Source organism: Dicentrarchus labrax, unplaced genomic scaffold (assembly GCF_905237075.1).
Source record: "Dicentrarchus labrax unplaced genomic scaffold, dlabrax2021, whole genome shotgun sequence".
Lineage (NCBI taxonomy): Eukaryota > Metazoa > Chordata > Actinopteri > Moronidae > Dicentrarchus > Dicentrarchus labrax.
Window position 1 is genome coordinate 11,202,453 of NW_026136711.1, and position 13,356 is coordinate 11,215,808.

A 13,356-nucleotide genomic window follows, 5' to 3' on the forward strand; every position below is an offset into this window, starting at 1 on the left:
TCACCGCAGACAGGACAAGTAGAAACAAACGACAAACCACAAGTAACGCACACAACATCCTGGTAAACAGGCTTGTAGAGGGAGCAGCAGAGATAGGCAGGCAGGCTAAAGCAGCTTAAATAGGCGCCATGCATGATGTTTGCCAATTGGATGCTTGAGGAAATCAGGTGAGCTGTCAGCTGACTGTGTATGGTATCAATGGGAAGCTTAGAGGAATCGCGGATGTATGTTTATGACTAGCTGTGATCGTATGATATAGCTGTAACTGAAAGCTAAGCCTGACTTGTGCCCTGCCTGAACTAACGCTATGCTCAATATATCCTGACATACATAAGGAAACTTGTTTTGTTATCATTAATTCAGATGGATTGTCACTTGATTACACCACTGCAGGGTATATTCTTAAGTCAAGTTATCCCGTGCTGTAAGTAGGAGCTTTTCTAAACTGTAATAGCCAAATGTTTTGCTTTGGCAGCAGCTTTGAGGGGAATGTATGTAGCATACTGTGAGGGCCTTTATTGACTCAACCACAGGATAGAGAACTATTGTTGCCTTTCCACCATCTGGTCAAATAAAGCTACACACATTTGCTTGACAATCTAGCACACTCGCACATTTATTTTCCTCTTTCACTTGCATTATATTAATTCCAATAGTATTTGTTCGGGCAGTTTCTCGCCGGGTTTGGAAGTCAGGACAGATTCAAGCGATGCGAATGGAGGTCATGGAGGTCAGGGAGGTCCTTAATCCTTCCTCATCAGTGGCGTAACATCCAGACTGTGTTGCTGTCTCCTGTTTTAGACGTCCATGTATCTGCAGATGGCCCAGGCCAGAGGAAGGGCTAGCCGCGCAGCTGAACCCAGCGCGGTGCACGAGACACTTGGACTAAAGGTGCGATGTGGGCCCTGTCTGCACCGCAGCCCTGCACACTGCCTGGGCTCGTGGTCACCAGCAGCATGCTCCCTCTCTTTATGTCTGAGCACATTTTGTCAACACCATTTTTAACTTGGCCATCATTTGTTTATCTCCATAACATTTGGCATGCATCTTTTCCAGTCCGTGCACAATCTTAGTCTTGTTTAATGTGGAGTTGCATTTAATTTCATGTCATTTTGTTTCTCCCGTGTTTCACCCATAATCTCTTTGTGTAAGCCTCATTGTCTGAGCACCCTTTCGTATTAATCATCACCATTGTATCCGTTTTGTGCTTTGCATTTGTGCTAAATGTCATAGTTTGCATGAGAGCTTGGTTATCAAGTCTAAATGGCTTCTCAGGCTGCTTAAAGATTCTGTTGACTTTTGCTAGGCACAAATTTAATTAAACAGGCTTTCACTGCTGTTCAATGCATGGCATATTCATTTTTATTTAGCATATATTTAGCATTTATTTTATTAACGGATACCCAAATCATTCATCCCGCTTATCTGAGGTAATGCAGGATGTTCCACCCATCAGTACTTCACCCCATCGAGCCCTCCACCTTCTGTAGGAATGTGGTGCAGTCGCTCCCACAGAGACTGCAGGACTAGTCAGCATCTGACCCACTCCCACAACAGGCTCTGTTAGCCCAGAGCAAACACCAGCCATCTGTAGCCAACTAGCTGTGCAGTATAGGAAATAAAAAAGCCACATACTTGAACATGTCTCCACTGTTTGAGCTCTCCAAGCACTTTGAAACACAAAAAGGGACTTTTTCAAAGTCGGACACTTTGAAAATGAAGTTTTTTGCAGTCTGATTTTTTTCTTTTAAATATGTTGCAACTTTTCTGAAGGGTCATATTTTACAGCAGGGTTGTAAAAACATGTTCAGGGCACAGTTTCCCTCTGGTGCACATAAATGTTTGTGACCTTTTTTACACGTCAACATCTGGCATGGCTGGGAGTGAGCTGCCAGCACCTTCTTATTTGCACAAGTGGTGATTTTAATCAAAGATGAGTAGGGAATTGCACAAGGGTGCGTGTATGATCCAATGAAGTGAGTTTGGCACAGTGCCAAATTCTCTCTCCCTTGTTTTAGTGCTGATGGACAATGACAGAGATGTCTCCATCTCTATACCCGTTGGGAGTGAAAAATGGGGATTGGACATGCTCTGGTCTGTGGGGCGGGGCTACAGGACATGTCATTGCATGCTACTGATTCATTTTCCCCCACTCTAATACGCAAATCCTGCCAATCACCTTTCAGTGCTTGCGTGCAGGGATGCCACGAGCAGTGAGCATCAGTCATCCAGCCTCCATCCCAGGTTTGTTTTCATTGTGCTGGATTACAGGTGTCAGCAGTACTGTAGGCCGGCACAGCCATAGGCACCAAGAGACTGAGAGATATCTGGCATGCAGCTTATTATGCCAAGAGAAGCAGCCCACGACATTGTTTTCCGCAGTGGAGTGGCACAGAGATGGATTAGAAATTCCCTTCTTTCCCCGCATGTATTTTTCTGTATGAACACACGCTCATTATTCTAATACTTCATCCCCCATCAGGCCGTAAAGGTCCCACAGGAGTCAGAGGGAGCACATTTGCTGCCTCATTTTCCCCTACACAAGGGAATCACAGTGACAAGATGAAGAGCGCTGAATTTATTACCGTCTCCATATGATTTTTCCATTTCAGGAAGAAATCTTCCATTTGGAGCCGGGCAAAGTGGAATCTGGGAAGGGAAAGTGCTCCTATGACCCGAAGCTCAACAGCGTGTCAGCTTTGATCAGTGAGTATCATCTGGGTTTGGTCACATGAGGGCGTAGGCATGGGTACAGTCGGGCCCAGCACTCTTCATAGCAACGACAGTGTCGTTACATATGGATTCTTCATCTTTTATCTCCTGTTTCTTTATATGGCCTTCTCTCCGCTCACAATTTATATTTTTGGCAAACGTTGTTAACAGAAAATATTTATCGTCTGCCAAGAAGAAGTCAAGAAGGCAAGGCCAAGTGTCCTTTCCATCCTGTGCCTATTTCCCACAGTGGGCTGCTTAATCTAATCAGCCTAATCATTATTTTCTAAAGAATTTATCCTTATTACGGGGAGATGGACACAAAATAATATGTGCCTATTAATATGTGAATCCCTTACTTGGGAATTTGTGGTTTCCAAGCAAAACACTTCAGTGCTTGTATCACCATTTGAAAAGTAAAAAAAATTCTTTATTCCCATCTTTACTTCCCATGGATCCTGAAGTATTCATAGACAAACAATGACTTAAAACTGTCATATTTACAGACGGGTGCCAAATGAAAGGGAAAACCTGAATAACTCACTAACTCACAAACTCACAAACACACAAACGTAGACTCTGCCATTAAGAGAGTGAGGAGCCACTTAATGGTTTGATGGGAATAAAAATAATGTGAGTCATACACTATTGCCCTCGCAGTTACCAGAGCTTAACTCAACACATCATCAAATTAATGGAATATTTTTTGGAAGAATGGAAGAATCTGTCCAGTAGAGGTCCAGTCGGGGATTGCGAAGCTGTCCTGAAAGGCTTATGGTAGCCAACACCTTACTAGTGCATTCCCTATTTTATTCACTATCTAGCCATCCTGTTATAGTAAATTTACAGTCTGGATACTGTAGCTTATCATCTGTTGTAGCATTCGTGTAGGCAGTATCCTTTGTCCCTTTGCCCAAGGTCACTTTGTTAGGTCCAGACCACACAGTTGCCACCAGTGAAAGGCGATCTTCTGTCTGTGGAGTGAGACAGCGGGTGTAAATCACTGGCACTGCTTTCCCACATTAGCACAGTGCCAGCTGACCAGTATGGAACCAGTGCTGTCATCCAAGATGGATTTACCTCCCACTTGCACCAGTTAGCATCATACAAGGGACACTGTAGTTGGTGTTGATAAAGATTAAGAACCCTGTACCACAACAATAGATTTACCATTGACCACTAGCTGCTCAGCTCTCCACCACATTAGACACCCCATCATCCGTGGACATTTTAATGATATAACATCAATCTCCATATAGCGCTGCCGAGGACCATGACATTGAATATAATGGTGGTAGGACAGATTTTTTTTGTTTCCTCTGCTCCACCTCCTGCTGTCTCCTCACTCCATCTCAGAGCTCTGACAGTCACACCTGCTCTCCAGTGGGGCCCTTACAGCAGCTGGAGAACCAACACCTTGCCTTCCTGTGGCTTAACAAGGCTGTCGTATACATTTGTCAGTCTGCACACATGGATGTGCTCATATTTTAGGTCTTTATGGAGTGCGTGTGAAGGCTCAGGAAGTTTCAGCTGGTTTTTTAAAATATTTTTATGTCCCATAATTTCTTACTGGTTTCCTCTGAAGTTTCCTGCAAAGAACAGTGTAAGTTGATACTAATTACAAGGATAAGGACAGTAAATATAGATATACATTTATTTTAAGTTTTAAGAAGAGAACTAGAAAAAGAACCACAAAATGTTATATTGGTTTAGAGGTTTACAAGCAGTTGTTGATTTCCACAGTAAATGCTAAAATCTTAATGACAGGAGTATCTAATAGAGATCTATTTTAATTTACAACTACATTACAAATAAAAAAAAACATTTGTTTAGTTCTCTGGCTGACTAAAACTTTGGACTAACTTAAGTAATAGAAGGTTACACAACCAATTAATTGGAATGAAGGGAGTTAAATGTAGGGAATGGATTAAAAAGTGAGTATATCTGCTCTAACATTAGTTGCAAATCAGGCTTGGCAAATATTTAATTGAACAAGGTTTCCGTTTTCCATGTAATTAATAACATATTACACAGTCAGGTTAAGTTATCAGTTCCTCTCTAGGAAATTTTAAGAAACTATGCGACCTCTGCAATAAAGAATTATCCTGCTTTGCAGTCTGTCAAGAATTGATCACTCTCATCTTGAGTTACAGTATCATCCACTTATCATCCACTGTGTGTCTAAATGAAGACAAATGTGTAGATGATGACTTTGTTATGATGAGCTTCTGTATTATTGAATAAGGAGCCCTGAGATGTTGGATTCTAAATATACATTTTGACATAAAATCCTTGTTTTTTGTGCCAAGAGTGGTGCTGGAATAATGTCAGAGACAAGGAATTTCACTAAACTGAACTTTTTTCTCTCTTTCTCAGATGGTGAACTGTATGCTGGGGTCTATGTTGACTTTATGGGAACAGACTCTGCCATTTTCCGTACTTTGGGGACAAAGACTGCCATGCGAACAGATCAGTACAACTCCAGATGGTTAAATGGTAAGTGTCCTATTTAGCCGATAAATGATGTGTGGGGTTTTCATCCAGCTCGTGCAGCCTTCCTGCATGATTTTTCAATATACAATCCAAACGGGGTTGCAAATGTATAGCTGAAATGTAAAGGTTTTGGTGTTTGCGTATGTTTAGAATCCCATCAACAAGTGATAAACAGGAAATGCTGACGGTTTATTAAAGATTTCAGCCAGATGTTTTCCCAAATCAATCCTCCCCTTTAACATCTCACCTCCTCTCCTCCTCACAGACCCCACTTTCATCCACGTACACCTCATCCCCGACAGCGCAGAGAGAAATGACGACAAGCTGTATTTCTTCTTCCGGGAGAAGTCCTCTGAGATGGGCCAGAGTCCTGTGACCCAGTCCCGCATAGGACGCATCTGCCTGGTGTGTACACAGTGAGAGGCGTGTTTATTTTGCGTTGTAAACATAATGAAAAGAAAACCTGCATCGATACGAAAAACAGGCTGGAGTCTCCTGAGGCAAGTCGCCCGCTGTGTCTGAATGTTTACTGGCGCAAAACTAGTATTTGGCTGACGCTGATGTGCTGGAATCCACATGTGTCTTTAACCTTCCTGTCTACAATGCATCCCTCTGTCTGTGAGATTGCCCTTTGACCTCTGACCCCGTGATCTTCTGACCTCTTCTCCCTGGTAGTCCTAAAAACACTTGAAGCTCTTAGTGTAAAATTTTATAAAACCTCTCTTCTAGAGTCCTTCTCAGTTAAACTGGGCTTCCTCCACAAAAGCCTGCGTGTCCTAGAAATACAAACTGAGCTGAGAAACAAACACAAATAACAACAAATATCTCTGGAAAGCTTTTAGGGCATCTTATTGTGTTTATATGGTGCGAGTGTGAGTGTATGTGTTACCTTACGGGTTTGCGTGCATGTGTGAGCGTTACAGTGGGTGTTTGAGCACGGGTATGAGTGAGAAAATGTGGCGTACGTGTGCTCGTCGTCTCAGCTGTTCACCATTGTATTTATTTGAGGGGGTCAGGCGCTGACCCGGCACACAAACACTCATCCCCCTCTCAGTGGGCTCTGCCACGGCCTCCAGAGAGCCGGTCATGTCATTCTTACTTCGACACACATCTGGATACTCTTACTACCATTCTCTGCACCCTGCACACCACCAAAAATACACTCAGCCAAATACTGTAATTACACTGGAAAGTATGAAAACATTTCAACTCCCAGAATGGGATCCATCAGACGTGCATGAAGAATGTGAAGCCTACAACCAGCCTTCTGAAAATGTACATGCTTCCTCTAAAGATGCTGATTATGGAGGACTCTAAAGCACATACTGGTCTCAGCTCTTTCTTACTGGGATAAATTCTGGCCTCGCTCCACCACAGATGGAAGAGTCTAAATAGGAGGAGACAGTGTTTACCATCTCACCACCCTCCCCTCCCTCCTTTTAGCTTCCTGGCTTTGCAAACCAACATGTACTGTATAGTGTGTGTGTGGGTGGCTCCACCTGGGTTTGTTTTCAGTAGGAAGACAGAGGAGGATGTGCGTTTGAGTGATGGAGAAACTGTGTTGTGTCTCCACCCTCTCAAACACAGAATGATGATGGAGGCCACTGCTGTCTGGTTAACAAGTGGAGCACCTTCCTGAAGGCCAGGCTCATCTGCTCGGTGCCAGGGGCCGACGGCATGGAGACACACTTTGATGAGCTCCGTGAGTACAAAGACCTTGAGATGATGCTGTGGTTCATTTCACTATTTCCAGTTGAAGTGGTAATCTGCAGGTTACTTGGCGGGGGTCGGGGGATGTTGTATAGACTTCCTTGTCTATCAAATCTGACTGACAGTCCAAAACCAAAAGATATTTAGTTGGCTGAATGACAAAGAAATGCATTTAAATGCCCACATTAGTGAAGCTAGAACCAGAGAATATGTGAGAATATGTGGTATTTTTGCAATTAAAAAACCTATATGGATAAACGTGTAATCAATTTTTAAAATAGTTGACTAATCGATCAACCATGAGAATGAGAATGATCATGTTTAGAACAGCAAATGTAAAAGCTTATATGTATTAATTGCAGGTACTCTAATAGTGTGACAATCTGTGACATTGAATAGTGAAATGTATTTTAACATAGAAATACTACTTTCTTCCAAAAAGATTAGAATTACTAACACAACCTGTAAAAGTTATTTTTTATTAGCCAAGAACTTTTGTTACACCCAGCTTCTTCTTTTTTTAAAGAAACTAAATCTCTTCTTTGTGCAGTTAATCATTTTGACAGCAGGTATCGAATGACAAAGGAAAAAGGCAAAAATGACATGAGCGGATTTATTTCAGACATATTCATTTTCAGGTTCCTGTCATGTATGATCACATCTGAAATATTAAGTAGAGAACAGTCCACAGCAGTTTCTACTGCAGCACCTGCCAAGAGTGTACTTGTGCAAACACACTCACACTCCAGACCTCAGTCCTTGGCCCATATGGCGGCCCACTCCCATCATATGGCCCATACAGCGTACTGTAATGGGAATGACATGCATAACCCCACCACTGTTGTTGTCATTTTCTTTCAAGATGTCTTAAACAAAAGTATCTTTTTGTGTGTGTGTGTGTGTGTGTGTGTGTGTGTAAGGGGGTGGCCGGTCAGATCAGATCACCAAGCAGGAATGTCTGTGACTGTGAGACTGTTAGCCTTTCTCTCTCTGTCTCACAGGTTTAAAATAGAGCCAAAGAGTGATAGAGGAGTGATGCATGAGGCTACTGTTGATCTTGAACTAATCTCAAGAATGAAAAGTGCCATGCCTGTTGAATCCGATGATACTCTTTTGTCTCTTTATCTGACACTGACTGCTTTTATCTCAACCTGCCTGCAGTTCTAAAGGCACTGCTTTGTTGTTACAGGTGACATTTATTTTATCCCTCTTTGAACGACAGAAAAAGTGACGCACACTTGAAAACTCTGTGGCCTTTTCGTGTGTGAAGCCACTTTACCTAATGATGTGCATGCGGTTCTGAGGGGGAATGGGCTCACTTTGCCTTTACAAATGAGGGCGCTGTCTTTACTCGCCAGGTCAGTGGTGACACGGACATGCTGTGCAGAGTGGTTCTGTGAGAGAGTCAGACAGTCGTCAGTGTCTGATGATGATTTTAAGGCTGTAAATGTGTAGTGGAACGGGCTGGTGAATGACCAGGGACAGGCGTGACTGGTTAGACATGCCCACAGAGTAGGAAAGACTGCACATGTCAGTTTGCAGAGCAGCCATCTCTGCCAAGGACTCCTAGAGGGACAGTAATTTGGATATGATAGAGTTTCATGCTAATAGCTTCACATTTACTGTCTAGTTTGGATGTTTGTAAAGCTCTCATGATGGAGAGTTTGTCTTTCCAGAGGAAAGTGAATTTTTTTAGGATTTCCCAAGGGCAACTTGCTATTGCACACATTAAATGCAGGTCATTAAAGGAATAGTCTGACATTTCAAGAAATCTGCTTATTTGCTTGTGTTTCTTATACTTCACTTGGATTTAAAAGGGCTGGAAGGCCAATGTTTTACCTTTGGACTGAGCTAGGCTAGGTATTTATCCGGTTTCCAGTATTCATGCTAAGCTAAGCTACTATACAGATATGAGAGTGGTGTTAATCTTGTTATCAAACTCTTGGCAAGAAAGCTTATAAGCATGTTTCCCAAAATGTTGAACTAAGCGTCTACACTCATACAGCATGTAGTAAGTAGGCACTGTAGATGCATTACACTCCACAACTAAAGATTGTTCCAAGTCAGGACAAGTTCAGAAAGCTCACTCAGTCATGCTTGAGTGAGAGGATTCTTAAACTTCCCACTTCCTTTAAGAGGTTTAATAAAACGACTCTACAAGTCATTACTGAGAAGTTTGTTGAAATGTCGAGACCAGCTGTATTCCTGGAGTGGTTGTATTATGTAGAAAGGCGTTATGGCAAAGCACGCCTGAGACCTGGGGAGTTTTTACAGTTGGAATATGTAGCACTTATTGGCTCTACCTGACAACTTGCACCTAAATGGCCCACAATGATTTAAAACACAGTGTTAATATGTTTTTTTTACTGAGTAACATACAAAAGTAGAAAGACCTTCTTGTGTGAAACACTTTAAAGTCTAAAATCAATACCTAGAAAGATGAAAAGGCAGAGAATGAGGGAGAAGGGCCAAATTGAGAAAGAAGCAGAGACTAAAAGATATGGACAGCAGATTAAAAAAAAACAAAAAAAAACAAACAAAGGCCAATCAAGTAGAAAATGAAATCTTTTTTGGGGAAATGGCATATATGGCGGCTGAGATTTTATTGCCATTCAAACATAGGAAACAGTTGTGGAATCTAGATCCTATCCTTGCTGTTATTAACACACAAGATCCCCTGCAGCTAAGTCATCCCTGTCCTGTCAGGATAGCTTTTATTGCAAATCACATTGCTTTTTTCCCTCATTTTTTCCTGAAGCTTTGATCGTTTTTTAGCGACTGTCCATTATAGCTCTATCTTGGCCTCAGCGGTATCTTGTCTGCATGTTGCATATCTGCTTGCGTGTTATTGCGTGCAAATCGCCCATTTCTGCAGTACAACAGCTGTATGTCATGACAAGGATCATCTGTTGTGTGACACCCATGGCAGCCCGGCGTGCTGCATCCACGCTAACCCATGACCGTTCCACTGCTTCGGCTAGGGCAGCTGTGGAGGACGGCATGGTGGTGTGCGTGTGTGTATGGGTGTGACTTTGGGGAATTAGGTAGCCACTGAGAAAGAAGGACGGTGTGCCTGCTGTCTCTCAACATTATCCGTTTCTCTAGGAATGAGCTCACAGCTGTAGACAGTCCCCAGAGGAAGGCTTGACTGTACAGACTCACTAATGTGGAGCCCAGCACTTCAGACTCAAAGACAATGCTCACCCCATTCATGTATCATTGTATCTGCGTAGCAGCCTGACAGCTAATTTCTCATGCTGATCTAAATGGGACTGCAAGTGCATAAATCAGAATTGGTATACTTTTTTTGCATCGATCAGTTCTCCCTCTGTTTCCACAGTTCCTGGGCTCTAATAGTCATATTTTTAGCTTGATCCCACCATCTCTCGCTTGTTGACTGTCTCACCAATCACATCTATACTCCACGGTCATTTCCCTGCACAAATAGGTTGGGAGCACATTCTCCGTTTCGTGCCGAAGGCCCTTGTCCTATTGTTGGCAGTGAACATGCCTCCTGGGACTAGTATTTAGGTCAGGTACCGAACAGGAGAGAGACTTATCACCCATCACATGTTTAGCTCCTCTTTATTTGTTGCCGTGGACCTTTCCTCAGTATCAACAAAAGGATCATGTGAATCTGGCATTGTCCAATGTCAGAGCCCTGTAGGACAGAGTATGTGAGTTTCTGTGATTTAGAGACCTCCAGAATTGGCTAAAGAGTATATGATGCAGTTCTCCTTTGGGAGGGAAGAGATATTTCCTTTCTCTCGAAGTGGAAGACATGAACTATGGATGCAGGAAGAGGAGAATCCCTCCACATCGTGTTTGAATTTTCTGCCTCCTCAGGAGCAGTCTCAGGTGGTTCAGCAATCATGTTGTTCTAGTCTGGACTGAAGAGAACCAGACCATTTGATTTCACTGCTCTTCTGTTAAATATCATTGCTCTGGTGCTTGGATTGAAATGCTTCATTTAGGATGGTTAGGTGATAAAACCTCTCAAGGTTCAGTCTGCGATGTGTTATCTTCAATAAAACCTTCACCTTACGTGTCCTTCCTGAGGCCATTGTTCAGTTTCCTGTTGCACAGTTGATTGCTTGGTTTTACACTTACTCTTTCCGTCAGCAGGATAGGAGAATGGCAGGAGGGCTTTCTGGATTGAAGAGACTCACTTTTTAGTTTTTACCTCTATATTATTTCGGTTAAACAGTTTTCTGCTAATGTTTCATCATCAGCATGCTAACACGCACAATTAGTATGTTTAACATTGTAAACATATAAGCAGCATATTGGCATTTTCATTATGAGCCATGTTAGCACCATCGGTATCTGCATCTGTTCAACCAACTAAATTGTCTGTATTTGTATCTTTTCCCGGAATGGGTGAGAGTTAAACCAGACACAGCTGGTGCTTAAACCAGAAGTGGGAGTGATAATTTAAGCCTGGAACTGATATGGGTTGATCAGAAGTTGCTATATTTATTAGAAAACTATTTAGAGAAAAGCCTCAGAATGAGAATTGAGCTTCAGAGAAATGATCGTAATAGTAAGAGAACTATTTCGTTTTTTGAATAGGTTGCTATACTTTTGGGTATGAATATTGACTATTTACTTGGATGATACACCAACCAAGTACCACGGTCAACCCTACTGCAACATGAGATCCCACTTTGCTCATTATCCAAAGCCAACAGTGGGTTCCATGTGTTTTCAACAAAGATGAAGGTTCAGCTTCTTTTTCAGTGCATCATCCTTCCGGGGAGGTGTAGCCTAAAGGTCTCTCTGGCTAAGAGAGGTTGGGTGGACTGAAGGCTGTGTAAATATTAGTTAAGAAGAGTGCTTGTGCTATGGAGCGTAAAGTTTCCTTCACCCATTCTGTTTGTACTGATGTGATTTCTCTCTTTTCTCTTATAGGAGATGTTTACATTCAGCCAACACAGGACACAAAAAATCCTGTGATATATGGAGTCTTCTCTGTCTCTGGGTTAGTGTACTATAACAAATACTGTGTAAATGTCTCTGTTTTAGGATAGAATGTCCAAGTTGTTTTTTGTTTTTTTTTCAATATTTCATGAGATGAATTTCCCTGACCTTTTTTTTTTTTTTTTATCTTCATTTATTTTCTCTCCACAGCTCTGTCTTTAAAGGCTCAGCGGTTTGTGTATACTCCATGGCCGACATCCGCATGGTCTTCAACGGACCCTTTGCCCACAAGGAGGGTCCCAATTACCAGTGGGTGGCCTACACTGGGAAGATCCCCTACCCTCGACCCGGCACGGTGAGTTAACAATCCACATTGACCCCACACATGATTCCCACAGCAAGCTGGCATAACAGCAACTTCTCTCTGACATAGACCTCAAATAGAAACCATCTGAACAAAATGCAGGAATCAGCATAACCAAACCAAATATGCTTTTTGATGTGATTATGTCAATTTCTTTTCCTGGGTTTTGACCCACGTCCAAAATGTTCATGCTTCCTTTACTCTTTCAGTGCCCTGGAGGTACATTCACTCCCAACATGAAGTCTACTAAGGACTATCCAGATGAAGTGATTAACTTTATGAGGAATCACCCTGCCATGTACAATGCCGTGTACCCGGTACACAAGCGCCCCCTGGTGGTTCGGACCAACGTGGACTATGAGTTCACCACCATCACTGTGGATCAGGTGACAGCTGCAGATGGCAACTATGAAGTGCTCTTCTTAGGAACCGGTGAGTGTTTTATGAACATTAAATTTGATTTAATTTGATAGTATTGAGGGAAGGAAATAGATCTCTGGCTTTTGTCTGCTTATAAAATCATCACAGCTTCTTTTAGGGTTATTTTAAATGACTAAGGTGTACATGAAGTCAGTCTGAACCCATGAACCCTTTGATCAGAACGGAGAATGACAGTGTCAGGGGGAAGTTGAATAATGGGGGGAAAAAATCCCCCCATGGAAGTAAATCCCATGTAAGTGGAGGGCTTGTCTCCCCTGCAATCATTTATCATTAAGAGAAAAGCATTCTTGCCTTTTGTGCTTGAGTGGAAATTTAACCAATCAAAGGGTTTGTACCTCACTCTATTCACATGAAGTAAACAACAGGAGATTTGTACCTGGAGGGCAGGGGTGGATCAACAGTGGGAGGGAGTGAAAAGAAACAGGGGGTAAGAAGAATAAGTGGGGGGTTAGTGAGGATATCCATCACCTTAATCTTGCCTACTGGTTTGTCATGCCTTGAACTTTTAATAAGGCCCCAGTATGACAACAGCAGCCACCGCACAGCATGCAGCCCTCACATGTTGTATATGACACCTCTTAGCTGGCTCCTTTGTTCATGTGTGCATTACGGGGAGGAGACTAATGGGTCTGTGTGCGATGGCGGCCACTGTGGAGGAATGTGCGTCCTTTCAGCTGCTGTCAGAGGCAGCCATTCAGCCCTGCACCAGGGCTCAA

At 42.6% G+C, this 13,356-nt stretch overlaps 1 protein-coding gene across 4 annotated transcripts in view; it reads left to right on the top strand.

Annotated features, from left to right (window-relative positions):
• Positions 1 to 13,356, top strand: part of sema3fb (sema domain, immunoglobulin domain (Ig), short basic domain, secreted, (semaphorin) 3Fb) — a 62,469-nt gene that overhangs the window by 42,414 nt on the left and 6,699 nt on the right. For 2 of the 4 annotated variants that reach the window (XM_051414880.1, XM_051414879.1), the window contains exons 6-13: positions 802 to 891; positions 2,613 to 2,706; positions 5,089 to 5,208; positions 5,471 to 5,610; positions 6,793 to 6,907; positions 11,827 to 11,896; positions 12,046 to 12,190; positions 12,409 to 12,631. In XM_051414880.1, the coding sequence (XP_051270840.1) occupies positions 802 to 891; positions 2,613 to 2,706; positions 5,089 to 5,208; positions 5,471 to 5,610; positions 6,793 to 6,907; positions 11,827 to 11,896; positions 12,046 to 12,190; positions 12,409 to 12,631 (997 nt within the window). The remainder of the gene's footprint in view (positions 1 to 801; positions 892 to 2,612; positions 2,707 to 5,088; positions 5,209 to 5,470; positions 5,611 to 6,792; positions 6,908 to 11,826; positions 11,897 to 12,045; positions 12,191 to 12,408; positions 12,632 to 13,356) is intronic. The other 2 variants (XM_051414883.1, XM_051414881.1) reach the window with 1 other exon arrangement.